A 26,448-nucleotide genomic window follows, 5' to 3' on the forward strand; every position below is an offset into this window, starting at 1 on the left:
GTTTTTATGGATCCAATCCCTGTTTTGGAATTCCAGAGTGGGTTTTTTATGGATCCAGTCCCTGCTCTGGCATTCCCAGAGTGGATTTGGATGGATCCAACTTTTCCTGCCTTTTCCAGAGTGGCTTTTATGGATCCAATCCTTGTTCTGATATTCCAGAGTGAGTTTTTTATGGATCCAACATCTCCTGGTATTCCCAGAGTGGTTTTTATGGATCCAGCCCCTGTTTTGGCATTCCCAGAGTGGATTTGGATGGATCCAACTTTTCCTGCCTTTTCCAGAGGGGTTTTTGTGGATCCAATCCCTGTTTTGGAATTCCAGAGTGGGATTTTTATGGATCCAGTCCTTGTTCTGCCATTCCAGAGTGGATTTGTGCAGATCCTCTGGAAAAGCAGGAATGGCCCTTAGGGAAAAGCTCTGGAAAATTGGGAATGGCTCTGAGGAAAAACCTCTGGAAAAGTGGGACCTGCCTTGGGGAAACCTCTGGAAAAGCGGGAATGGCCTCGGGAAAAGCTCTGGAAAGGGGTAATGGCTCTGAGGAAATCCTCTGGAAAAGTGGGAATGATTGTTAGGAAAAAACCCTGGAAAAGTGGGAATGGCCTCGGGAAAATCCCCTGGAAAAGTGGGAATGATCCTCAGGAAATCCTCTGGAAAAGTGGGAATGATCCTCAGGAAAAACCCCTGGAAAAGCGGGAATGGCCTCGGGGAAAAAACCCTGGAAAAGCGGGAATGGCCTCGGGAAAATCCTCTGGAAAAGTGGGAATGATTCTTAGGAAAATCCCCTGGAAAAGTGGGAATGTCCTCGGGAAAAACCCCTGGAAAAGTGGGAATGGCCTTGGGAAAAGCTTTGGAAAGTGGGAATGGCTCTGAGGAAAATCCCCTGGAAAAGTGGGAATGATCCTCAGGAAAAAAAACCCTGGAGAAGCGGGAATGGCCTCGGGAAGAGCGGCGGGAGCGGATCCCGATCCCGATCCCGATCCCGATCCCGATCCCGCCCCGATCCCGATCCCGCTGGGATTTCCCTGGCGGGTTTGGGGCTCTGGGAATCCCCAGCGTGGCCCGAGTTCGTTTTCTCTGCCTGCCTGGAGGTGCTGGGAGATTCCGCAGCTGTTTGTGCCTCACATCAGGCCTTGCTTTATTTATTTTATTTTATTTTATTTTATTTTATTTTATTTTATTTTATTGTATTTTATTTTATTGTATTTTATTGTATTTTATTTTATTGTATTTTATTGTATTGTATTGTATTGTATTGTATTTTGTTATTTTTATTTTATTTTATTTTTTTCTCTCTAGTTTTAATATTTTATATTATTTTATATATTTTTATGATTCAATTTTAATTTTCATTTTTATTTTTCTTTATTTTTAAATATTTAGTTATATATTTATTATTATTTTATGTTTTATATTTTATTTTAGATTTTAAAAAATTTAATTTTATTTCCTTTTTTTTTTTTTTTTATTTCCTTCTCTTTCATTCTATTTTATTTTTTTTCTTTCCCTTTTTCTAAAAGCAGCCAGTCCTTTCCAGTAGAAATCCAGGCAATACCGGCCAGGGCCCAGCTTCCCCTGGTATTTTAGTTAATTATTAAAATAAGAATTATTTAAATTAATTTAATTATTGGTGCTACTTTAGTACCGCTCCCCCTTCCCGGAATCTTCCTGCGCGGCCGCGGGGCCCACCCGGCCCCTTCCGCGCGCCGCGCCGGGGCTGCCCGCCGCGCTGCCTGATCGCCGCCGCCCATCCCCGGCCCCGCCGCCGCGCCGGGAGCGAGCGGCGCCGCTCCCCGAGCCCGCCGGGAGGGGCGGGCGGAGCCGGCCCGGGAGGCGCCGGGAGCCGCGGCGGGAGCGGAGGAAAGGAGCGGCTGTTGGTCAGGCGAGCGGCGCGGCGCGGCGCCGGGCAGGCCCCCGCGGGGTCCTTCGGCGACGGGAGCGGAGGGAGCGCGATCGGCGGCGCGATGAACCTGGAGCTGCTCGGTGGGAACGGGAGCGGGAGCGGGAACGGGAATGGGAATGGGAACCGGAGCGGGAACGGGAACCGGAGCGGGAATGGGAACGGGAACGGGAATGGGAATGGGAACCGGAGCGGGAACGGGAACGGGAACCGGAGCGGGAATGGGAACGGGAATGGGAATGGGAACCGGAGAGGGAATGGGAATGGGAACGGGAACGGGAATGGGAATGGGAACCGGAGCGGGAACGGGAATGGGAACCGGAACGTGAACGGGAACCGGAGCGGGAACGGGAACCGGAGCGGGAATGGGAACCGGAACGGGAACGGGAATGGGAGCGGGAGCGGGAATGGGAAGCGGAGCGGGAAGCGGAGCGGGAATGGGAACCGGAACGGGAACGGGAATGGGAAGCGGAGCGGGGCCCGGCAGGCGGCGGGAATGGCCGAGGGGAGGGAGCTGGGAACGGGAACGGGGGCGGGACGGCGGCGCGAGCCCGGAGCTGCTCGGTGCGAACGGGACCGGGGGAGGCGCGGCCGGGAACGGGAACGGGAACGGGAATGGGAATGAGAATGAGAATGAGAATGAGGAGGGGGCGCGGGGCGGCACCGGGAAGGGCCGGGCCGGTCCCGGAGCGGGGCTGGGCTGGGCTGGGCCGGTCCCGGAGCGGGGCAGGCTCGGCGGGGCCGGTACCGGAGCGGGGCTGGGCTGGGCCGGTACCGGAGCGGGGCTGGGCTGGGCCGGGCCGGTACCGGAGCGGGGCTGGGCCGGGCCGGTACCGGAGCGGGGCTGGGCTGGGCCGGGCCGGTACCGGAGCGGGGCTGGGCTGGGCCGGGCCGGTACCGGAGCGGGGCGCGCTCGGCGGGGCCGCCCCCGCTCAGCCGCCGCCCTCCCGTTCCTCCGCAGAGTCCTTCGGCCAGAACTACCCCGAGGTAACGGCGCTGCCCGGCCCGGGCGGGGCTGAGCGGGGCCGAGCGGCTCTGGCTGGCTCTCAGCGGCCCTTGCTGAGTGTCACCGTGTCTGACGGGTCCGGCCGGACGTGTCCCCACCCTGTCCCCGCCCTGTCCTCAACCTGTCCCCCACTGTCCCTCACTCTCCCCCCACTGTCCCTGCCCTGTCCCCACCCTGTCCCCTCTGTCCCCCACTCTCCCCACGCTGTCCCCGCACTGTCCCCACGCTGTCCCTGTGCTGTCCCCGCTGTCCCCACCCTGTCCCCTCTGTCCCCCACTCTCCCCACACTGTCCCTGCTGTCCCCGTGCTGTCCCCGCCCTGTCCCCGCCCTGTCCTCATGCTGTCCCCGCACTGTCCCCACACTGTCCCTGTGCTGTCCCCACTCTATCCCCACCCTGTCCCCACGCTGTCCCCGCTGTCCCTGCTGTCCCCACGCTGTCCCCACGCTGTCCCCACTCTGTCCCCATGCTGTCCCTGCACTGTCCCCCACGCTGTCCCCACTGTCCCCACCCTGTCCCCGCTGTCCCCACGCTGTCCCCACTCTGTCCCCACGCTGTCCCTGCTGTCCCCACTGTCCCCACTGTCCCCGCTGTCCCCACCCTGTCCCCACGCTGTCCCTGCTGTCCCTGTGCTGTCCCCACTGTCCCCCCCGCTGTCCCGCAGGAGGCGGACGGCACGCTGGACTGTATCAGCATGGCGCTGACGTGCACCTTCAACCGCTGGGGCACGCTGCTGGCCGTGGGCTGCAACGACGGCAGGATCGTCATCTGGGACTTCCTGACCCGCGGCATCGCCAAGATCATCAGCGCCCACATCCACCCCGTCTGCTCCCTGTGGTGAGCGGGGATCCACGGGGATCCACGGGGAATCCACGGGGAATCACTGGGGAATCCACGGGGAATCCACGGGGAATCCACGGGGAATCCACAGGGAATCCTCAGGGAATCCTCAGGGAATCCTCAGGGAATCCTCAGGGAATCCCCGGGGAATCCACAGGGAATCCTCAGGGAATCCCCGGGGAATCCACAGGGAATCCCCTGGGAATCCACAGGGAATCCTCAGGGAATCCCCGGGGAATCCACAGGGAATCCACAGGGAATCCTCAGGGAATCCCTGGGGAATCCCCAGGGAATCCACAGGGAATAGCTATGGAATCCACAGAGGATCCTCAGGGAATCACTATGGAATCCACAGGGAATCCCTCTGGAATCCTCGGGGAATCCACAGAGAATCCCTCTGGAATCCACAGGGCATCCCCATGGAATCCCTCAGGAATACCTCAGAAATCCCCAGGGAATCCCCATGGAATCCCTTGGGGATCCCCATGGAATCCCCAGGGAATCCCTATGGAATCCCATTGAATCCCCATGGAATCCCCAGGGAATCCCTCTGGAATCCCTCAGGAATCCCTCTGGAATCCCCAGGGAATCCCTCAGGAATCCCCATGGAATCCATCAGAAATCCCAGTGGAATCCCCAGAGAATCCCTCAGGAATCCCCATGGAATTCTCAGAGAATCCCCAGAGAATGCCCATGAAACCTCCATGGAATCCCTCTGGAATCTCTATGGAATTCCCATAGAATCCCTTGGGATCCCCATGGAGTCCCCAGGGACTCCCCCCCATGGAATCCTTCAGGAATGCTCATGGAATTCCCATGGAATCCCTCGGGAACTGCAGGGATCCCCAGGGATCCCCAGGGAGTCCCCAGCTCCTTTTCCCCCTGGCTGTGTCTGACCCCTTTAAGGAATGACTTTGTTGGGAATTCTCTGAGCTCCTTTTCCCCCCTGATCTTTAAGGAATAACATTTTTGGGAATTCAGGGAATACAAGGAATAACTTTTTTAGGAATTCAGGGAATACAAGGAATAACATTTTTGGGAATTCAGGGAATTCAAGGAATAACTTTTTTAGGAATTCAAGGAATAACTTTTTAGGAATTCAAGGAATAACATTTTTGGGAATTCAGGGAATTCAAGGAATAACTTTTTTGGGAATTCAGGGAATACAAGGAATAACTTTTTTGGGAATTCAGGGAATTCAAGGAATAACGTTTTTGGGAATTCAGGGAATTCGAGGAATAACATTTTTGGGAATTCAGGGAATTCAGGGAATAACATTTTTGGGAATTCAGGGAATTTGAGGAATAACGTTTTTGGGAATTCAGGGAATTCGAGGAATAACGTTTTTGGGAATTCAGGGAATAGGAGGAATAACATTTTTGGGAATTCAGGGAATTCGAGGAATAACGTTTTTGGGAATTCAGGGAATTCAAGGAATAACATTTTTGGGAATTCAAGGAATAACTTTTTTAGGAATTCAAGGAATAACATTTTTGGGAATTCAGGGAATTCAAGGAATAACTTAGGAATTCTGGGAATTCAAGGAATAACTTTTTTGGGAATTCAAGGAATAACTTAGGAATTCAGGGAATTCAGGGAATAACATTTTTGGGAATTCGGGGAATAGAAGGAATAACTTTTTTAGGAATTCAAGGAATAACATTTTTGGGAATTCAGGAAATTCAAGGAATAACTTTTTTGGGAATTCAGGGAATACAAGGAATAACATTTTTAGGAATTCAGGGAATACAAGGAATAACTTTTTTGGGAATTCAAGGAATAACTTTTTTAGGAATTCAAGGAATAACATTTTTGGGAATTCAGGGAATTCAAGGAATAACTTAGGAATTCAGAGAATACAAGGAATGACATTTTTGGGAATTCAAGGAATAACTTTTTTGGGAATTCAGGGAATACAAGGAATAACGTTTTTGGGAATTCAGGGAATACAAGGAATAACGTTTTTGGGAATTCAGGGAATACAAGGAATAACATTTTTGGGAATTCAGGGAATTCAAGGAATAACATTTTTGAGAATACAAGGAATAACATTTTTGGGAATTCAGGGAATACAAGGAATAACATTTTTAGGAATTCAGGGAATAGAAGGAATAACGTTTTTGGGAATTCAGGGAATTCGAGGAATAACGTTTTTGGGAATTCAGGGAATAGAAGGAATAACATTTTTGGGAATTCAGGGAATACAAGGAATAACATTTTTGGGAATTCAGGGAATAGGAGGAATAACGTTTTTGGGAATTCCCTCCGTGTGCCGCAGCTGGAGCCGGGACGGGCACAAACTGGTCAGCGCCTCCACCGACAACATCGTGTCCCAGTGGGATGTTCTGTCCGGGGACTGCGACCAGCGGTTCCGCTTCCCCTCGCCCATCCTCAAAGTCCAGTACCACCCCCGGGACCAGTAAGTGCCCCGGGAAGGGACTGGGATGCTCCCAGGGGGGTGGAACCGCTGCTCCTGGGCTTTGCTTAACGGTTTCCAAGTGGAATCGTTGGGGTTGGGTTTTTGGGAGGGGACTCTTGGAAATCAGTGTGGGAATGTGTCCTTGGGCTTGAAATTCCTGCACAAACTCAGAGGTGGGAGAGAAATTAAAGTAGGCCTGAGCTTCGCGTCGTTTCTGTCTTAAGTACTAAAGATATAGACAACAAAAATGGGAATATCCTGGGAAAAAATGGGAATATTCCTCGATCCAGCTTGGTGCTTTTTTTGCTGGAATTCCTTCTCCGAGATCTTCTGAATTCCTCAATCCAGCCCAACGCTTTTTTTGCTGGAAATCCTTTTCCAAGATATTCCTCGATCCAGCTCAATGCTTTTTTTGCTCTAAACATGGAAATCCTTCTCTGAGATCTCCTGAATTCCTCAATCCAGCCCGACGCTTTTTTTACTGGAAATCTTTCTCTGAGATCTCCTGAATTCCGTGGTCCAGCTCGATGCTTTTTTAGCTCTAACCATGGGAATCCTTTTCTGAGAACTCCTGAATTCCTCGATCTACCTCAATGCTTTTTTTGCTGGAAACCCTTCCCAAGATCTCCTGAATTCCTCGATCCAGCTCAATGCTTTTTTTTGCTGGAAATCCTTTTCTGAGATACCTTGAGCTCCTCAATCCAGCTGGAGGCTTTTTTTTTGCTGGAAACCCTTCCCAGGATCTCCTGAATTTATCAATCCAACTCAATGCTTTTTTTGCTGGAAATCCTTTTCTGACATACCCTGAACTCCTCGATCCACCCCGATGTTTTTTAGCTGTAGCCATGGAAACTCTTCCCAAGATCTCCTGAATTCCTCAATCCACCTCGATGGTTTTTTTGCTGGAAACCCTTCCCAAGATCTCCAGAACTCCTCAATCCATCTGAATGGTTTTTTAACTCTAACCATGGAAACCCTTCCCAGGATCGATCTCCTGAATTCCTCAATCCACCTGGATGGTTTTTTTTGCTGGAAACCCTTCCCAGGATCTCCAGAACTCCTCGATCCACCTCAATGGTTTTTAGCTTTAACCATGGAAACCCTTCCCAAGATCTCCAGAACTCCTCAATCCACCCTGATGTTTTTTAGCTCTACCCATGGAAACCCTTCCCAGGATCTCCTGAATTCCTCAGTCCACCTCGATGTTTCTTTTGCTGGAAACCCTTCGCAGGATCTCCAGAACTTCTTGATCCACCCCGATGTTTCTTAGCTGTAGCCATGGAAACCCTTCCCAAGATCTCCTGAATTCCTCAATCCACCTGGATGTTTTTTTTTGCTGGAAACCCTTCCCAGGATCTCCAGAACTCCTCGATCCACCCCGATGGTTTTTAGCTCTAACTATGGAAACCCTTCCCAGGATCTCCTGAATTCCTCAATCCACCTCGATGGTTTTTAGCTCTTCCCAAAATCTCCTGAATTCCTCAATCCACCTCAGTGATTTTTTTGCTGGAAACCCTTCCCAAGATCTCCTGAATTCCTCAATCCACCTGGATGATTTTTTTGCTGGAAACCCTTCCCAAGATCTCCAGAACTCCTCAATCCATCTGAATGGTTTTTTAACTCTAACCATGGAAACCCTTCCCAGGATCGATCTCCTGAATTCCTCAATCCACCTCGATGGTTTTTTTGCTGGAAACCCTTCCCAGGATCTCCAGAACTCCTCGATCCACCTCAATGGTTTTTAGCTTTAACCATGGAAACCCTTCCCAAGATCTCCAGAACTCCTCAATCCACCCTGATGTTTTTTAGCTCTACCCATGGAAACCCTTCCCAGGATCTCCTGAATTCCTCAGTCCACCTCGATGTTTCTTTTGCTGGAAACCCTTCGCAGGATCTCCAGAACTCCTCGATCCACCCCGATGTTTTTTAGCTGTAGCCATGGAAACCCTTCCCAAGATCTCCTGAATTCCTCAATCCACCTGGATGGTTTTTAGCTCTTCCCAAAATCTCCTGAATTCCTCAATCCACCTCAGTGATTTTTTTGCTGGAAACCCTTCCCAGGATCTCCAGAACTCCTCGATCCACCCCGATGTTTTTTAGCTGTAGCCATGGAAACCCTTCCCAAAGGACGGGATTCCAGCTCTCCGCGGTGTTGCAGGAACAGGGTGCTGGTGTGTCCCATGAAGTCGGCCCCGGTGATGCTGACCCTGTCCGACTCCAAGCACGTGGTGCTGCCCGTGGACGACGACTCCGACCTCAACGTGGTGGCGTCGTTTGACCGCCGGGGGGAATACATCTACACCGGGAACGCCAAGGGCAAGGTCAGCCGCGCCTCACGGGGCACTGAGCCTTCCTGGCTGCCCCCAGGGCAGGGCCAGGCCGGGCAGCAGCGGGAATGCCCCGCGGGAAAGGGGGGCTCAGGCTTTGGGAGTGCCCAGGAGGGTTTGGGGTGTCCGTCCCTGCAGGTGGCACCGAGTGCTCCGCGTGGGGATGGGGCACCTCCATGGGTGAGGGGCACGGGGAGGGGTTTGGGGAGCATAAGTGGATTGGGGGAACTGGTGAGGGGCACAGGGAGGGATTTGGGGAGCAGGGATTGGTTTGGGGAGCAGTGAAGGGCACAGGGATTGATTTGGGGGACAGTGAGGGGCACAGGGAGGGATTTGGGGATCAGTGAGGGGCACAGGGATTGATTTGGGGAGCAGTGAGGGGCACAGGGATTGATTTGGGGAGCAGTGAGGGGCACAGGGAGGGATTTGGGGAGCAGTGAGGGGCACAGGGATTGATTTGGGGAGCAGTGAGGGGCACAGGGATTGATTTGGGGATCAGTGAGGGGCATGGGGAGGGATTTGGGGGACAGTGAGTGGCACAGGGATTGATTTGGGGAGCAGTGAGGGGCACAGGGATTGGTTTGGGGAGCAGTGAGGGGCACAGGGAGGGATTTGGGGAACGTAAGTGGATTTGGGGAACAGGTGTGAGGGGCACAGGGATGGATTTAGGGAACAGGGGCAGGTACAAGGATGGCTGCAGGATTTGGGGAACAGGTGAGGGACACAGGGAGGGATTTGGGGTACAGGGAGGGATTTAGGGAGCAGGGATTGGTTTGGGGGGCAGTGAGGGGCACAGGGAGGGATTTGGGGAACAGGAGTGGATTTGGGGAAAGGTGAGGGGAGCAGGGATGGGTTTGGGGAACAGTGAGGGGCACAGGGATGGATTTGATGAACAGAGACAGTCACAGGTTTGGGTTTGGGAACAGGAATGGTTTTGGAGAAAAGGTGAGGGGCACAGGGATGGATTTGGGGTACAGGGAGGGATTTGGGGAGCAGGGATTGGTTTGGGGGGCAGTGAGGGGCACAGGGAGGGTTTGGGGAGCAGTGAGGGGCACAGGGATGGATTTGGGGAACATAAGTGGATTTGGGGAACAGGTGAGGTGCACAGGGAAGGGGTTTGGGGAACAGGAATGGTTTTGGAGAAAAGGTGAGGGGCACAGGGATGGATTTGGGGAACAGGCACAGGGATGGATTTGGGAAGAGGTGAGGGGCACAGGGATGGATTTAGGGAACAGGGACAGGTGCAGAGATGGCTGCAGGGTTTGGGGAACAGGTGAGGGACTTCTTGAGGATCCTGGAGGGGTTTTCCAACCTCAGGGGTTCTGGGATCTTTGACTTTGTTTTTGACACATTTCTGGGACGTTTTCCTGGCGTTTCTGTCTCAGCAGCTCCTGCAGTGTCCCCGGGTGGGCTCCCAGGGTTCTGTTTCAGGTGAAGCCACTGATTGTTCTCTGTCTGCTCAATCTTCAGATCTTGGTCTTAAAAACAGACACTCAGGATCTTGTTGCTTCCTTCAGAGTGACCACAGGGACCAGCAACACCACGGCCATTAAATCCATCGAGTTCGCCCGCAAAGGGAGGTGAGCGCCCCGGGGGGGCCCCAGAGCTGCAGGGAGCTCCTCAAACCCCCCAGTTCTTCCACAGGACAGGATTTGTGATTGATTGATTGATTGATTGATTGGTTTGTCGTGGATTTGTCCCCGTTGTGCTGCAGCTGCTTCCTGATCAACACGGCCGACCGGATCATCCGCGTGTACGACGGGCGGGAGATCCTCACGTGCGGGCGCGACGGCGAGCCCGAGCCCATGCAGAAACTGCAGGACCTGGTCAACAGGTGAGGGGGGACAGGGCAGGGGACAGGGCAGGGGACAGAGGACAGGGCAGGGGACAGGGGACAGGACTGGGGACAGGACTGGGGACAGGGGACAGGGTAGGGGACAGGGGACAGGGGACAGGGCAGGGGACAGGACAGGGGACAGGGCAGGGGACAGGGGACAGGACTGGGGACAGGACTGGGGACAGGGGACAGGGTAGGGGACAGGGGACAGGGCAGGGGACAGGGGACAGGACTGGGGACAGGACTGGGGACAGGGGACAGGGTAGGGGACAGGGGACAGGGCAGGGGACAGGACTGGGGACAGGACTGGGGACAGGGGAGGGGACAGGGCAGGGGACAGGGGACAGGGCAGGGGACAGGGGACAGGGCAGGGGACAGCTGAGGGGACAGGGCAGGGGACAGGACAGGGGACAGGACTGGGGACAGGGGACAGGGGACAGCTGAGGGGACAGGGCAGGGGACAGGACAGGGGACAGCTGAGGGGACAGGACGGGACAGATGAGGGGCATGGGGACAGGGGAGGGGCACAGGGAGGGGTGTGGGGAACAGAGACAGGCACAGGAATGGCTGCAGGATTTGGGGCACAGGAATGGCTGCAGGATTTGGGGAACAGGAATGGATTTGGGGCACAGGAATGGCTGCAGGATTTGGGGAACAGGTGAGGGGTGCAGGGAGGGATTTGGGGCACAGGAATAGATGTGGGGCACAGGTGAGGGGCACAGGGAGGGATTTAGGGAACAGATGAGGGGCACAGGGGGGGATTTGGGGAACAGGTGAGGGGTGCAGGGAGGGATTTGGGGCACAGGAATGGATTTGGGGCACAGGTTTGGCTTTGAGGAACAGAGGCAGTCACAGGTTTGGGAACAGGGATGGATTTGGGGAACAGATGAGGGGCACAGGGAGGGATTTGGGGAACGTGTGAGAGGCTAAACCTAAAATATAAAACTTAAATATAAATAATAATAAAATATATAAACTTAAATATAAAAGCAGCACAGACTCTGAATAAAAGAAATAAAGAGAAAAAGAAATGTAAAAGCAGCAGAGAGTCAGCAGACTCTGAAAAACATAAAACCAAAACCTGAGGCACAGAATGAAAAATACAAAAACCAAAACTTGAGGCAGAGAATTTGAAAAATACAAAAACCAAAACTTGAGGCACAGAATGTGAAAAATACAAAAACCAAAACCTGGCACAGAATGAAAAATACAAAAACCAAAACTTGAGGCACAGAATGTGAAAAATATAAAAACCAAAGCCTGAGGCACAGAATGTGAAAAATATAAAAACCAAAACCTGACACACAGAATGTGAAGAATATAAAAACCAAAAGTTGAGGCACAGAATGTGAAAAATACAAAAACCAAAACCTGGCACAGAATGAAAAATACAAAAACCAAAACTTGAGGCATAGAATGAAAAATAGAAAAACCAAAACTTGAGGCACAGAATTTGAAAAATAGAAAAACCAAAATCTGAGGCACAGAATTTGAAAAATAGAAAAACCAAAATCTGAGGCACAGAATGTGAAAAATATAAAAACCAAAGCCTGACACACAGAATGTGAAGAATATAAAAACCAAAACTTGACACACAGAATGTGAAGAATATAAAAACCAAAAGTTGAGGCACAGAATGTGAAAAATATAAAAACCAAAAGTTGAGGCGCAGAATGTGAAAAATGTAAAAACCAAAACCTGACACACAGAATGTGAGGAATACAAAAACCAAAAGTTGAGGCGCAGAATGTGAAAAATAAAAAAACCAAAACCTGACACACAGAATGTGAAGAATATAAAAACCAACAGTTGAGGCGCAGAATGCGAAAAACACAAAAACCAAAACCTGAAATACAGAGCTTCAATATAAATAACAATAAATATATATTTAAGCCTAACTACAAGAGCAGGGCGGGCTCTGGAGAGCGTAACCCCCCGGGCTGAGCCCCAGCCGCGGTGTTTCCCTGCAGGACCCCCTGGAAGAAGTGCTGCTTCTCGGGGGACGGCGAGTACATCGTGGCGGGCTCCGCGCGGCAGCACGCGCTCTACATCTGGGAGAAGAGCATCGGCAACCTGGTGAAGATCCTGCACGGCACCCGCGGCGAGCTGCTGCTGGACGTGGCAGTGAGCACCCCCCCAAACCCCTGGGTTTCCTGGGAATTGGGGATTCAGCTGTCACAATTTGCTAATTAAGGTGGTGTTTTTTGTTGTTTTTTTTTTTTTGGTTTTTTTTGTTTGGTTTTGGTTTCGCTGCCCGTGCATCGCAGTGGCACCCGGTGCGGCCCATCATCGCCTCCATCTCCAGCGGGGTGGTTTCCATCTGGGCCCAGAACCAGGTGGTGAGTGAGGGTTTGGGGCTGTTCCCTTGGGAATTGGGCCTGCCACGGGTTTGTCCAGGGAAATTCTGGCTGCTCCAGCCCTGGGAGTGCTCCAGGCCAGGTTTGAGAGTGGATAAAGTGAATAAAACGGGTAAAATTGGTAAAATTGCACCCTGGGATAGTGAGAGCTGTCCCTGCCCATGGGATTGGATGATCCCTTCCAGCCCAACCCATTCCGGGCTCCCTGGGCTGCTTTGGATGGGATTTTGGGAATAAATCCTTCCCTGGGATGGAATTCCAGAGGAGCTGGGGCTGCTCCAGCCCTGGCAGTGTCCCAGGCCAGGTTGGAGAGTGGATCAAATGGATCAGAAAGATAAAATGGATCAATTGCACCCTGGGATAGTGGGAGCTGTCCCTGCCCATGGGATTGGGTGATCCCTTCCAACCCAACCCATTCAGGATTCCCTGGGCTGCTTTGGATGGGATTTTGGGAATAAATCCTTCCCTGGGAGGGGCTGGGATGGAATTCCAGAGGAGCTGGGGCTGCTCCATCCCTGGCAGTGTCCCAGGCCAGGTTGGAGAGTGGATCAAATGGATCACAAGGATAAAATGGATCAAATGGATCAGAAGGATAAAATGGATCAAATGACACCCTGGGATAGTGAGAGCTGTCCCTGCCCATGGGATTGGGTGATCCCTTCCAACCCAACCCATTCCAGGGTTCTCTCTGTTGGTTTGGATGGGATTTTGGGAATAAATCCTTCCCTGGGAGGGAATTCCAGAGGAGCTGGGGCTACTCCAGCCCTGGCAGTGTCCCAGGCCAGGTTGGAGAGTGGATAAAGTGAATAAAACGGGTAAAATGGGTAAAATTGCACCCTGGGATAGTGGGAGCTGTCCCTGCCCATGGGATTGGGTGATCCCTTCCATTCCAACCCATTCCAGGGTTCCCTGGGCTGCTTTGGATGGGATTTTGGGAATAAATCCTTCCCTGGGAGGGAATTCCAGAGGAGCTGGGGCTGCTCCATCCCTGGCAGTGTCCCAGGCCTGGGGGGGAGGATTGGGATCCTGACAGGAAAAGGGAATTTTGATCCCAAAGAGTGGCAAAAAGTCAATTCCAGTGGAATTCACTGGGAGCCCAGGGAAGAGAAGATTCCAGGGAGAGCTCCGATTTTCCTCAATTTTTAATGCTTTTGTGGGATTTTCCTCAATTTTTAATGCATTTTATGAGATTTTCCACAATTTTAAAATACATTTATAGGATTTTCCTCAATTTTTAATGTTTTTATGTGATTTCCTCCATTTTTAATGCATTTATGTGATTTTCCTCAATTCTTAATGCATGTATGAGATTTTCCTCAATTTTTAATACATTTATGAGATTTTCCTGAATTTTTAATGCTTTTATTGAATTTTCCTCAAATTTTTAATGCATTTATGAGATTTTCCTCAATTTTTTAATGCATTTATGTGATTTTCCTCCATTTTTAATGCATTTATGAGATTTTCCTCAATTTTTTAATGCATTTATGAGATTTTCCTCAAATTTTTAATACATGTATGAGATTTTCCTCAATTTTTTAATGCATTTATTGGATTTTCCTCAAATTTTTAATACATTTATGAGATTTTCCTCAATTTTTTAATACATTTATGTGATTTTCCTCTATTTTTAATGCTTTTATAGGAATTTTCCTCAATTTTTTAATGCATTTATGTGATTTTCCTCAATTTTTTCTGCTTTTATGGGATTTTCCTTGATTTTTTTTGTGCTTTTACCAGCTTTTCCTCAATTTTTGCTCCTTTTATGGGATTTTCCTCAATTTTTTGCCGCTTTTATGGAATTTCCTTCAATTTTTTAATGCTTTTACGGGATTTTCCTCATTTTTTGGTGTTTTTATAGGATTTTCCTCCATTTCTGCTGCATTTATTGCATTTTCCTCAATTTTTAATGCTTTTATTGGATTTTCCTCAATTTTTTAATGCTTTTATGGGATTTTCCTCAATTTTTTAATACATTTATGAGATTTTCTTCAATTTTTTAATACATTTATGTGATTTTCCTCAATTTTTAATGCATTTATTGGATTTCAATGAGATTGCAGAGCCACAAAAATAACTCAGGCTGAAAAATCCCTCCCAGATCCCCAATTCCAGCCATTCCCAACTCTCCCCTTGCCACATCCACGTTTGGAACCCCTCCAGGATATCGAATTCCTGGGAATTCCTGGGAATCCTCTGCTGTTTGTTCCTGCTAAATTTGCTTTTTTGTGAATTTTGGGTGGTTTTTTTTGGTTTTTTTTCAGGAAAACTGGAGTGCTTTTGCCCCTGATTTCAAGGAGTTGGATGAAAATGTGGAATACGAGGAGAGGGAATCGGAATTTGACATCGAGGATGAGGATAAGAGCGAGCCAGAGCAGACAGGTGCTGCCCAAAAAATTCCCAAAAAAATCCCCCAAAAAAATCCCCCAAAATTCCCCAAAACAATCCCTAAAAATTCCCCAAAAAATCCCTAATAATTCCCCAAAAATCCCCCAAAATATTCCCCCAAAAAATCCCCAAAAAATCCCCAAAAATTCCCCAAAAATCCCCAAAAATTCCCCCAAAAATTCCCCAAAATCCCCCAAATCCCCCAAAAATCCCCCAAATTCCCCAAAATCCCCCAAATCCCCCAAAAATCCCCCAAATTCCCAAAAATTCCCCAAAAAATCCCTAAAAATCCCCAAAAAATCCCCAAAAATTCCCCAAAAAATCCCCAAAAATCCCCAAAAATTCCCCAAAAATTCCCCCAAATATCCCCAAATCCCCAAATCCCCAAATATCCCCAAATCCCCAAATCCCAAATCCCCAAATCCCAAATCCCCAATCCCAAATCCCCAATCCCCAATCCCCAGCCTCCCGGGGTTCCTCCCTGCCCACGAGGTGGTGCCAAAATCCAGGAGAAAAAAGAGAAAAACAAAAATGAAAACTCCTGGGCTGTGCAGGTGGCGGGGATGGGATCGACCCCGTTAATTGCATTAATTAATTAATTCATTAATTCATTCATTAATTAATTCATTCAGTGCGTTTTTCCAGCCTTCCCAGCGGAATTCCTTCCGGTTTCCTCTCTTGCTTTCGTGGGAAATATTTCCCGTTTTTTCCATGCTGGGAGAAAATAAAATTTGGTTTTGAGCTTTAATAGGAATTATTTCAGGACATGTTTTTTAGTTATTTATTATATTGTTTATTTTAATATATTATATATATAATGTTGTGTTATATGTTATATTATATTATATTATAATTATATTATATTATATTATATTATATTATATTATATTATATTATATTATATTATATTATATTATATTATATTATATTATATTATATTATATGACATTATATTATATTATATTATATGACATTATATTATATTATTATTATATTATATTATATTATATTATATTATATTATATTAGCATACATTAATATATAATATATTAATATTATGTATTAATATTATTATTTATTATTTATTATGAATTATTTTCACTTGTTTTGCCTTTACAGGACATCTTTTAGATTTGGTTTTTACTTTAATAGGAAATATTTAAATTTGTTTTCTGCTTTAATAGGAATTATTTCAGGACATATTTTTTAATTATTTATTATATTGTTTATTTTAATATATTATATATATAATGTTGTGTTATATGTTATATTATATTATATTATATTATAATTATATTATATTATATTATATTATATTATATTATATTATATTATATTATATTATATTATATTATATTTATTTTAATATTATATATTATTTATTATGAATTATTTTAACTTTTTTTTTGCTTGTATAGGACATATTTTAGATTTGTTTTTTACTTTAATGGGAAATATTCAAGTTTGTTTTGTGCTTTAATAGGAATTATTTTAGGAAATATTTTTCATTATTTATTATATTATTTATTTCAATATATAATATATATAATATAGTGTAATATGATATTATATTAATTGTATTATATTATATTAATTATATTATATTATATTATATTATATTATATTATATTATATTGTATTATATTATATTATATTATATTATATTATATTTATTTTAATATTATGTATTAATATGTAATATATTAATATTATTTATTATTTCTTATGAATTATTTTAACTTTTTTTTTGCTTGTATAGGACATATTTTAGATTTGTTTTTTACTTTAATGGGGAATATTGAAGTTTATTTTTTGCTTTAATATGAATTATTTTAGCTTTTTTTTTTTTTGCTTTTACCGGAAATAATTTTACATTTTAATAAGAAATACTGAAGTTTATTTTGTACTTTCACAAGAATTATTTTCAGCTCGTTCTGTGCCAATAGGGAACATCCCGTGCTGGTTTTTGGGGTTTTCTGCTTTTCCCTCCCTCAGTTCCCCTTTCCCTGGGCAGGCGCGGACGCAGCCGAGGATGAGGAGGTGGACGTGACCAGCGTGGATCCCATCGCCGCCTTCTGCAGCAGGTGCCAGCCCGAGCTCATTAACACTGCCCCGAGTTAATTAACACTGCCCGGGCTAATTAACACTGCCCCGAGTTAATTAACACCGCCCCAAAAGTCATTAATGGGCACTAATGAACCTTCATAGAGCGCCCCCTTTGAAACCCCAACGTTCCCTTTGAATATTCCCTTTGGAAATCACAAAATTCCTGTTATAGATCCCAACATTCCCTTTAGAAACCCCAACGTTCTCTTTAAACATTCCCAAACCAAACCCCAAAATTCCCATTACAAACCCTAAAATTCCCATTATAAACCCCGTTCCAAACACGAAATCCCCATCCCAACCCCAAGATCCCATCCCAACCCCCAAAATCCCCATCCCAAACTCCACAATCCCCATCCCAAACCCCAAAATTCCCATAGCAAACCCCAGAAACCCCTTTAAAAACCCAAGACCCCCATCCCAACCCCCAAAATCCCATCCCAAACCCCTTTAAAAACCCAAAATCCCATCTCCAACCCTCAAAATCCCATCTCCAACCCCCAAAATCCCATCCCAAACCCCAAAATCCCCATCCCAAACCCCTTTAAAAACCCAAAATTCCTGTTCCTACCCCCAAAACCCCATCCCAAACCCCTTTAAAACCCCAAAACCCCATCCCAAACCCCCAAAATCCCCATCCCAACCCCCAAAATCCCACCCCAAACCCCCAAATCCCCCCAGATCCCCACCCCAACCCCCCAAAATCCCATCCCAACCCCCAAAACCCCACCCCAAACCCCCCCAGTTCCCCACCCCAAACCCCCCCAGATCCCCACCCCAAACCCCCAAAACCCCATCCCAAACCCCAAAATCCCCCCCAGATCCCCACCCCAAACCCCCCCAGATCCCCAACCCAACCCCTCAAAACCCCACCCCAAACCCCCCCAGATCCCCACCCCAAACCCCAAACCCCCCCAGATCCCCACCCCAATCTCCAAACCCCCCCAGATCCCCACTCCAAACCCCCCAAAATCCCATCCCAAACCCCAGATCCCCCCCAAAATCCCACCCCAATCCCCAAATCCCCCCCAGATCCCCACCCCAAACCCCCCCAGATCCCCACCCCACACCCCCCCAGATCCCCACCCCAAACCCCAAACCCCCCCAGATCCCCACCCCAAATCCCCCCAGTTCCCCACCCCAAACCCCAAACCCCCCCAGATCCCCACCCCAATCTCCAAACCCCCCCAGATCCCCACCCCAAACCCCAAACCCCCCCAGATCCCCACTCCAAACCCCCCAAAATCCCATCCCAAACCCCAGATCCCCCCCAAAATCCCACCCCAATCCCCAAACCCCCCCAGATCCCCACCCCAACCCCCAAACCCCCCCAGATCCCCACCCCACACCCCCCCAGATCCCCACCCCAATCCCCCCCCAGTTCCCCACCCCAAACCCCAAACCCCCCCAGATCCCCACCCCAAACCCCAATCCCCCCCAGTTCCCCACCCCAACCCCCAAACCCCCCCAGATCCCCACCCCAAACCCCAAAATCCCCCCAGATCCCCACCCCAATCCCCCCCAGATCCCCACCCCAAACCCCCAAAACCCCACCCCAAACCCCCAAATCCCCCCCAGATCCCCACCCCAATCCCCCCCAGATCCCCACCCCAAATCCCACCCAGATCCCCACCCCAAACCCCAAACCCCCCCAGATCCCCACCCCAAACCCCCCCAGATCCCCACCCCAATCTCCAAAGCCCCCCAGATCCCCACTCCAAACCCCCCAAAATCCCATCCCAAACCCCAGATCCCCCCCAAAATCCCACCCCAATCCCCAAATCCCCCCCAGATCCCCACCCCAATCCCCAAATCCCCCCCAGATCCCCACCCCAACCCCCCAAAACCCCACCCCAATCCCCAAACCCCCCAGATCCCCACCCCAACCCCCCAAAATCCCATCCCAAACCCCAGATCCCCACCCCAAACCCCAAATACCCCCCAGATCCCCACCCCACACCCCCCCAGTTCCCCACCCCAAACCCCCCCAGATCCCCACCCCACACCCCCCAGCTCCCCACCCCACGCCCCCGTCCCGTCCCCGGCCAACGGCGCCGCGGTGCCGCAGTGACGAGGAGCTGGAGGACGCGCGGGCGCTGCTGTACCTGCCCATCGCCCCCGAGGTGGAGGACCCCGAGGAGAACCCCTACGGGCCGCCCCCCGACGCCGTGCCCGGCGCGCTGCCCGACGACGCGCTGGGCCCCGACAGGAAGCGCCCCGGAGCCCCGGACGGACCCCAAAACCCCAAGAAAAAACCCAAAACCACCAACATCGAGCTCCAGGGAGTCCCCAGTGATGGTGGGTGGGACGCGGGGTGGGGTTTGTGGGGTTGATCCTGGGGTGTTGGGAGGGAAATGATCCCAAGGGTTTTGGGAAGGAAATGATCCCGAGGGTTTTGGGGTGTTGGGAAGGATCTGATCCCGAGGGTTTTGGGGTGTTGAGAGGGAAATGATCCCGAGGGTTTTGGGCTTCTGGGAGGGAAATGATCCCGAGGGTTTCGGGAGGGAAATGATCCCGAGGGTTTTGGGGTTTTGGGAGGGAACTGATCCCGAGGGTTTTGGGGTTTTGGGAGGGAAATGATCCCGAGGGTTTTGGGGTGCTGGGAGGGAAATGATCCCGAGGGTTTTGGGGTGCTGGGAGGGAAATGATCCCGAGGGTTTTGGGGTTTTGGGAAGGATCTGATCCCCGAGGGTTTTGGGAGGGAAATGATCCCGAGGGTTTTGGGAAGGAAATGATCCTGAGGGTTTTGGGGTGTTGGGAAGCAAATGATCCCGAGGGTTTTGGGGTGTTGGGAGGGAAATGATCCCGAGGGTTTTGGGAGGGAAATGATCCCGAGGGTTTTGGGAGGGAAATGATCCCGGGGGTTTTGGGGTTTTGGGAAGGATCTGATCCCGAGGGTTTTGGGAGGGAAATGATCCCGAGGGTTTTGGGAGGGAAATGATCCCGAGGGTTTTGGGAGGGAAATGATCCCGAGGGTTTTGGGGTTTTGGGAAGGATCTGATCCCGAGGGTTTTGGGAGGGAAATGATCCCGAGGGTTTTGGGAGGGAAATGATCCCGAGGGTTTTGGGAGGGAAATGATCCCGAGGGTTTTGGGGAAGGAAATGATCCCGAGGGTTTTGGGGTGTTGGGAGGGAAATGATCCCGAGGGTTTTGGGGTTTTGGGAAGGATCTGATCCCGAGGGTTTTGGGAGGGAAATGATCCCGAGGGTTTTGGGGTGTTGGGAGGGAAATGATCCCGAGGGTTTTGGGAGGGAAATGATCCCGAGGGTTTTGGGGTGTTGGGAGGGAAATGATCCCGAGGGTTTTGGGGTGCTGGGAGGGAAATGATCCCAAGGGTTTTGGGGTTTTGGGAAGGATCTGATCCCGAGGGTTTTGGGAGGGAAATGATCCCGAGGGTTTTGGGAAGGAAATGATCCCGAGGGTTTTGGGGTGTTGGGAAGCAAATGATCCTGAGGGTTTTGGGGTTTTGGGAGGGAAATGATCCCAAGGGTTTTGGGGTTTTGGGAGGGAAATGATCCTGAGGGTTTTGGGGTTTTGGGAAGGATCTGATCCCCGAGGGTTTTGGGAGGGAAATGATCCCGAGGGTTTTGGGAAGGAAATGATCCTGAGGGTTTTGGGGTGTTGGGAAGCAAATGATCCCGAGGGTTTTGGGGTTTTGGGAGGGAAATGATCCCAAGGGTTTTGGGGTTTTGGGAGGGAAATGATCCCGAGGGTTTTGGGGTTTTGGGAAGGATCTGATCCCCGAGGGTTTTGGGAGGGAAATGATCCCGAGGGTTTTGGGAAGGAAATGATCCTGAGGGTTTTGGGGTGTTGGGAAGCAAATGATCCCGAGGGTTTTGGGGTGTTGGGAGGGAAATGATCCCGAGGGTTTTGGGAGGGAAATGATCCCGAGGGTTTTGGGAGGGAAATGATCCCGGGGGTTTTGGGGTTTTGGGAAGGATCTGATCCCGAGGGTTTTGGGAGGGAAATGATCCCGAGGGTTTTGGGAGGGAAATGATCCCGAGGGTTTTGGGAGGGAAATGATCCCGAGGGTTTTGGGGTTTTGGGAAGGATCTGATCCCGAGGGTTTTGGGAGGGAAATGATCCCGAGGGTTTTGGGAGGGAAATGATCCCGAGGGTTTTGGGAGGGAAATGATCCCGAGGGTTTTGGGGAAGGAAATGATCCCGAGGGTTTTGGGGTGTTGGGAGGGAAATGATCCCGAGGGTTTTGGGGTTTTGGGAAGGATCTGATCCCGAGGGTTTTGGGAGGGAAATGATCCCGAGGGTTTTGGGGTGTTGGGAGGGAAATGATCCCGAGGGTTTTGGGAGGGAAATGATCCCGAGGGTTTTGGGGTGTTGGGAGGGAAATGATCCCGAGGGTTTTGGGGTGCTGGGAGGGAAATGATCCCAAGGGTTTTGGGGTTTTGGGAAGGATCTGATCCCGAGGGTTTTGGGAGGGAAATGATCCCGAGGGTTTTGGGAAGGAAATGATCCCGAGGGTTTTGGGGTGTTGGGAAGCAAATGATCCTGAGGGTTTTGGGGTTTTGGGAGGGAAATGATCCCAAGGGTTTTGGGGTTTTGGGAGGGAAATGATCCTGAGGGTTTTGGGGTTTTGGGAAGGATCTGATCCCGAGGGTTTTGGGAAGGAAATGATCCCGAGGGTTTTGGGGTTTTGGGAAGGAAATGATCCCGAGGGTTTTGGGGTGTTGGGAGGGAAATGATCCCGAGGGTTTGGGGAAGGAAATGATCCCGAGGGTTTTGGGGTGTTGGGAGGGAAATGATCCCAGGGGTTTTGGGGTTTTGGGAAGGATCTGATTCTGAGGGGTTTGGGGTTTTGGGAAGAATCTGATCCTGAGGTTTTGGGGTGTTGGAAGGGATCTGATCCCAGGGGTTTTGGGGTTTTGGGAAGGATCTGATCCCGAGGGTTTTGGGAAGGATCTGATCATGAGGGTTTTGGGGTTTTGGAAGGGATCTGATCCCAGAGGTTTTGGGTTTTTGGGAAGGATCTGATTCTGAGAGTTTTGGGGTGTTGGGAGGGAAATGATCCCAGGGGTTTTGGCGTGTTGGGCGGGATCTGATCCAAGATTCCAGAGTTTCAACTCACCCCAAACCCCAATTCCCCCCGCAAAAACCCCAATCCCCCTCTCCCAGAAGTGCACCCGCTGCTGGGCGTGAAGGGCGACGGTAAATCCAAGAAGAAGCAGGCGGGCAGGCCCAAAGGATCAAAAGGTAAAGACAAAGATTCTCCATTTAAACCGAAACTCTACAAAGGGGACAGAGGTTCTTTACCTCTGGAAGCCGCGGCCAAGGGGAAGGCGCAGGCGGAGCTGGGCCAGCCCCTGACAGGTAAGGACTGCTGCCACCTCCCTGGTGGCCTCGCTTTGTCACCCCTGATCCTCACAGCTCCCCCCAAAAAATCCCAAATTCCCCGCTCAGCTGCTGGCAAGGAGAGGCAAAATTGCATTTTTATATATTTTTTTTTTTTAGTAGGAAATCGGAATCAAATCAAATTTTGCGCGCGGAAAAAAGGAGTGGGGGGTGATTTCTGCACGCCGGAGGGGTTTTGGGTTTGGGTTGATTTGGGGGGAAAAATGAAGGATTCCTCAATTTTCTGGTGTGGAGGTGCTCCTAAATTCAAATTATTCTAATTGGTTCAATTGGTTTAATTCCTTCCCTCGGCTCCTGCAGAAGTCAGGAAATATTCTGGGGGGAAAATGAAGGATTCTGCAGTTCAGGGGTGTTGAGGTGCTCCTAATTTATTATAATAATAATAACAATAACGACAATAATAATAATAATAATAATAATAATAATAATAATAATAATATGATTTTTTTATTATTGTATAATTAATTTTTAAATTGGTTTAATTCCTTCCCTTGGCTCCTGCAGAAGTCAGGAAATATTCCGGGGGGAATGAAGGATTCTGCAGTTTTGGGGTGTTGAGGTGCTCCTAATTTATTATAATAATAATAACAACAACAATAATAATAATAATAATAATAATAATAATAATAATAATAATAATAATAATGTATTATTATTTTTTTTAAATTGGTTTAAATCCTTCCCTTGGCTCCTGCAGAAGTCAGGAAATATTCTGGGGGGGGATGAAGGATTCTGCAGTTCAGGGGTGCTGAGGTGGATCCCAGTGCTGGAATCTCTGTGGGAGCCACGTGGGGAGAGGAAAGAATCCATCCCCTGGCTCTTCCCAAAGCCCCGGAATTCCATGGAATTCCCTCTTCCCTTTGTGCCTTGAACCCAAAATTCCCAGCATTTTCCTTGGAGTTCCAGCACACTCCAAATTCCCATGGAATTCCCGTGGAATTCAGATCCAGGCTCCTTTTCCCATCCTGCCTGCAGGGAGTGGGAATCCCATGGATTGGAATTCCTGCAGCAGCTGCACGGGGAGAGTTTTCCTGGGAAATCTTTGGGATTTCCATGTGGGAGCTGCCTGGCTGGGACTGGGATTAATTCTCTTCATTCATTCGTTCTCTTAATTAACTTTCTGCTGGCAGAAAACGTTAAAATCAGATTTTTTTTTGGTGTTAAACTCGCCTTAAAACGGAGCAATTTCATCATTTCACAGTTTAGAATAAAACCCTCTGCTCTGGTTTCACCCACGCTTAGGTGGGGCTTTATTCTCCTTGGTTTTCCCTGGAAATTTTGGGAATTATAAGTTATTTGACACCTGCTAAGGTTGGGAATACAGAATTCCTGAGCTGTGCTGCGCTCCCAGAATCTCAGATAAATCCCAGAGCTGTCAACAAGCAGCCTCTTGCTGCTGAAATTTTGGGTATTTTAGCTACAAAATCTTGCCCTCTCCCATTTCCCCCTGCATTTCCCATTTTCCCTGCATTTCCCATTTTTTCCCAGATTTCCCCTTTTTCCCCTGCATTTCCCATTTCCCCCCGCATTTTCCCCCTGCATTTCCTTTTTTTTCCCAGATTTCCCATTTTCCCCTTCATTTCCCCCCTTCTTTTCCCTTTTCCCCCCGCATTTCCCATTTTTTTTCCCCAGATCTCCCATTTTTTCCCAGATTTCCCATTTTCCCTGCATTTCCCATTTTTCCCCAGATTTCCCATTTCCCCCTGCATTTCCCACTTCCCCCTTCATTTCCCATTTCCCCCTGCATTTCCCATTTTTCCTTTCATATTTCCCTTTTCCCCTGCATTTCCCATTTTTTCCCCAGATTTCCCATTTCCCCAGATTTCCCATTCCCCAGATCTCCCATTTTTCCCCAGATCTTCCATTTTTCCCCAGATTTCCCCTTTTCCCCCTGCATTTCCCATTTCCCCAGATCTCCCATTTTTCCCCCAGATTTCCCCTTTCCCTGCATTTCCCATTTTTCCCCCAGATCTCCCATTTTTTCCCCAGATCTCCCATTTTCCCCCAGATCTCCCATTTTTCCCCCTGCATTTCCCATTTTTCCCCCTGCATTTCCCATTTCCCCAGATCTCCCATTTTCCCCAGATTTCCCCTTTCCCTGCTCCCCGTGGGGCTCTCTGGATCCGGGGAGCCTCGGGCCGGGGCTGGCGCTCACCGTCCGTCTCTGCTCTCTTCAGCAGGCGGTGCCATCTCAGAGTTGCTATGAAGACTCTCCCTCCTCTCCCTGCCTCCTTTCCTCTCCTGGCTCCCCGGTGTGGAAAGGCTGGAATTCCCAGTCAGGACTGGCACAGACTGAATTCCGTGGATTCAGGGAGTGATTTGGGGCAGGAATGACTCTGGAAGAGGGAGCAGCCTCCGGCCTCCTGCTGCCTCTCCGCGGATCAGGCTGGCTCTGAGCTCCAGCCGGGATTTTTGGGGACAAATCCCCGTCCCAAAGTGACCTGAGCGCCCCTTCCCCGCCACTCCAGAGCCTCTCCACCTTTTATCTCCCGAAATTCTCATCATTCCCGGATGGAAGAGCAGCCCAAAGTGGGACTTTGGATTCCTGTCTCCTGCCCAGTCCCCTTTTCCAGCTGGGAATTCCCGTCTCGCTGAGCCCGGCTTTTCCCCGGCTGACGGGATCAGGGCAGAGCTGCTGATCCCAGCCCAGATTTTCAGGAATTTCCAGTGGGATGTGAGGAGCTGAAGCCCTTCCGGAGTCTTCTTTGGTTTTGTGTTTATTTTTCCCACTCTGCCGGTGGCAGAAGGAGCAGCTTTAGATAAAAAAAGTCATTTTCCAATGGATTTTTTTTTCCCCAGCCTCTGATTCCCAAAGCTCTGCTGGAGTTCCCTCCTGTCCTTTCCAGCTTTGTTCCTTCTCTTCCCTGGGAAATTCTCCTCCAGGGATATCCAGGCTCCTCCTTGATAAATGAAAACCAATTTTTTCCTCAGAACTGAAGCAGAACTTTTCCAAAGGGTTTCTGTTTTTCCCACTTGTGGGTTAAAATCGGAAGCTGGCAGCTCATTCCCAGCTTTTATTCCTTCAGGATTTCCTGCAGGAATGGGAATGGCACTTTCCCCCTCCAGCACCTCTTATCCTGAGCAAAGGAAGTTTCATTCCTAAATCCCTTTTTTTCCCCAGACTTCGGAGTTTCCCTGCTCTCAGTGTTCCCCGGGTGGAATTATTGGGATTACCAGGAGCTATTTCAATTTCCTGGGTGGAAATTTAAGGGAAGGGAGTTGGAAAGTGACAGATTTGCAGCCAGAACTGTGCAGGTATAAAATGAGGAGAGAGAAAACATACGGAAATCAGAGGTTCTGAAATTTTCCAAAACTTGATGTTTTCATTCCCAGCTTTGGGGACATTTGGGGGAATTTATGACCACAAGTGTAAAATTTTTTTTTTTTTTTTTTTTTGGGCCTGACCCCCCAAATTAAAAATGCCCAGGCCGAGGTTCTGCAGGTGGGGTTAAAGCATTGGATCCCCCCCAAACTCAGCTTTCCCTCTGTACAGTGTAAATGCCTTTGTTTATTCCCATCCTTCCTTTATTTCCTGCTTTATTCCCATCTTTATTGTATTTCCCAGTTTATTCCCATCCTTATTTTATTTCCTGGTTTGTTTCCATCCTTCTTTCATTTCCTCCTTTATTCCCATCCTTATTTCCTGGTCTGTTCCCATCTTTATTTTATTTCCTGATTATTTCCATCCTTATTTTATTTCCTATTTTATTCCCATCCTTATTTTATTTCCCATTTTATTCCCATCCTTATTTTATTTCCTGCTTATTCCCATTTTTATTTTATTTCCCTATTTTTTTTTCCCCATCCTTATTTTATTCCCTGGTTTTGTACAATATCCAGTCAGCTCCTGCAGCGGTGGTGGTTCTGTGTTTGTAAATAAAGAGGTACCTTCCATTTCCTAAAA

The 26,448-nt window shown here is 49.0% G+C and overlaps 1 protein-coding gene across 4 annotated transcripts; it reads left to right on the top strand.

Moving 5' to 3' along the window:
• Positions 1 to 1,899: 1,899 nt before the first annotated feature.
• RBBP5 (RB binding protein 5, histone lysine methyltransferase complex subunit) lies at positions 1,900 to 26,448 on the top strand. 4 transcript variants are annotated; one of them, XM_053998106.1, is made up of 14 exons: positions 1,900 to 1,980; positions 2,859 to 2,884; positions 3,567 to 3,739; positions 6,021 to 6,161; positions 8,320 to 8,482; positions 9,959 to 10,068; positions 10,203 to 10,322; positions 12,296 to 12,449; positions 12,593 to 12,664; positions 14,947 to 15,064; positions 17,085 to 17,154; positions 19,245 to 19,474; positions 22,308 to 22,502; positions 24,722 to 26,448. In XM_053998106.1, exons 1-14 carry the CDS (start codon positions 1,962 to 1,964, stop codon positions 24,748 to 24,750), a joined length of 1,620 nt encoding a protein of 539 aa, XP_053854081.1. In that variant the 5' UTR covers positions 1,900 to 1,961; the 3' UTR covers positions 24,751 to 26,448. The 4 variants fall into 4 exon arrangements, with proteins under 4 accessions (XP_053854081.1, XP_053854082.1, XP_053854083.1 ...); XM_053998107.1 differs by having other exon boundaries at positions 24,725 to 26,448; XM_053998108.1 differs by having other exon boundaries at positions 22,308 to 22,385.

The sequence above is a fragment of the Vidua macroura genome, chromosome 24 (assembly GCF_024509145.1).
Source record: "Vidua macroura isolate BioBank_ID:100142 chromosome 24, ASM2450914v1, whole genome shotgun sequence".
In the NCBI taxonomy this organism is placed as follows: Eukaryota; Metazoa; Chordata; class Aves; order Passeriformes; family Viduidae; genus Vidua; species Vidua macroura.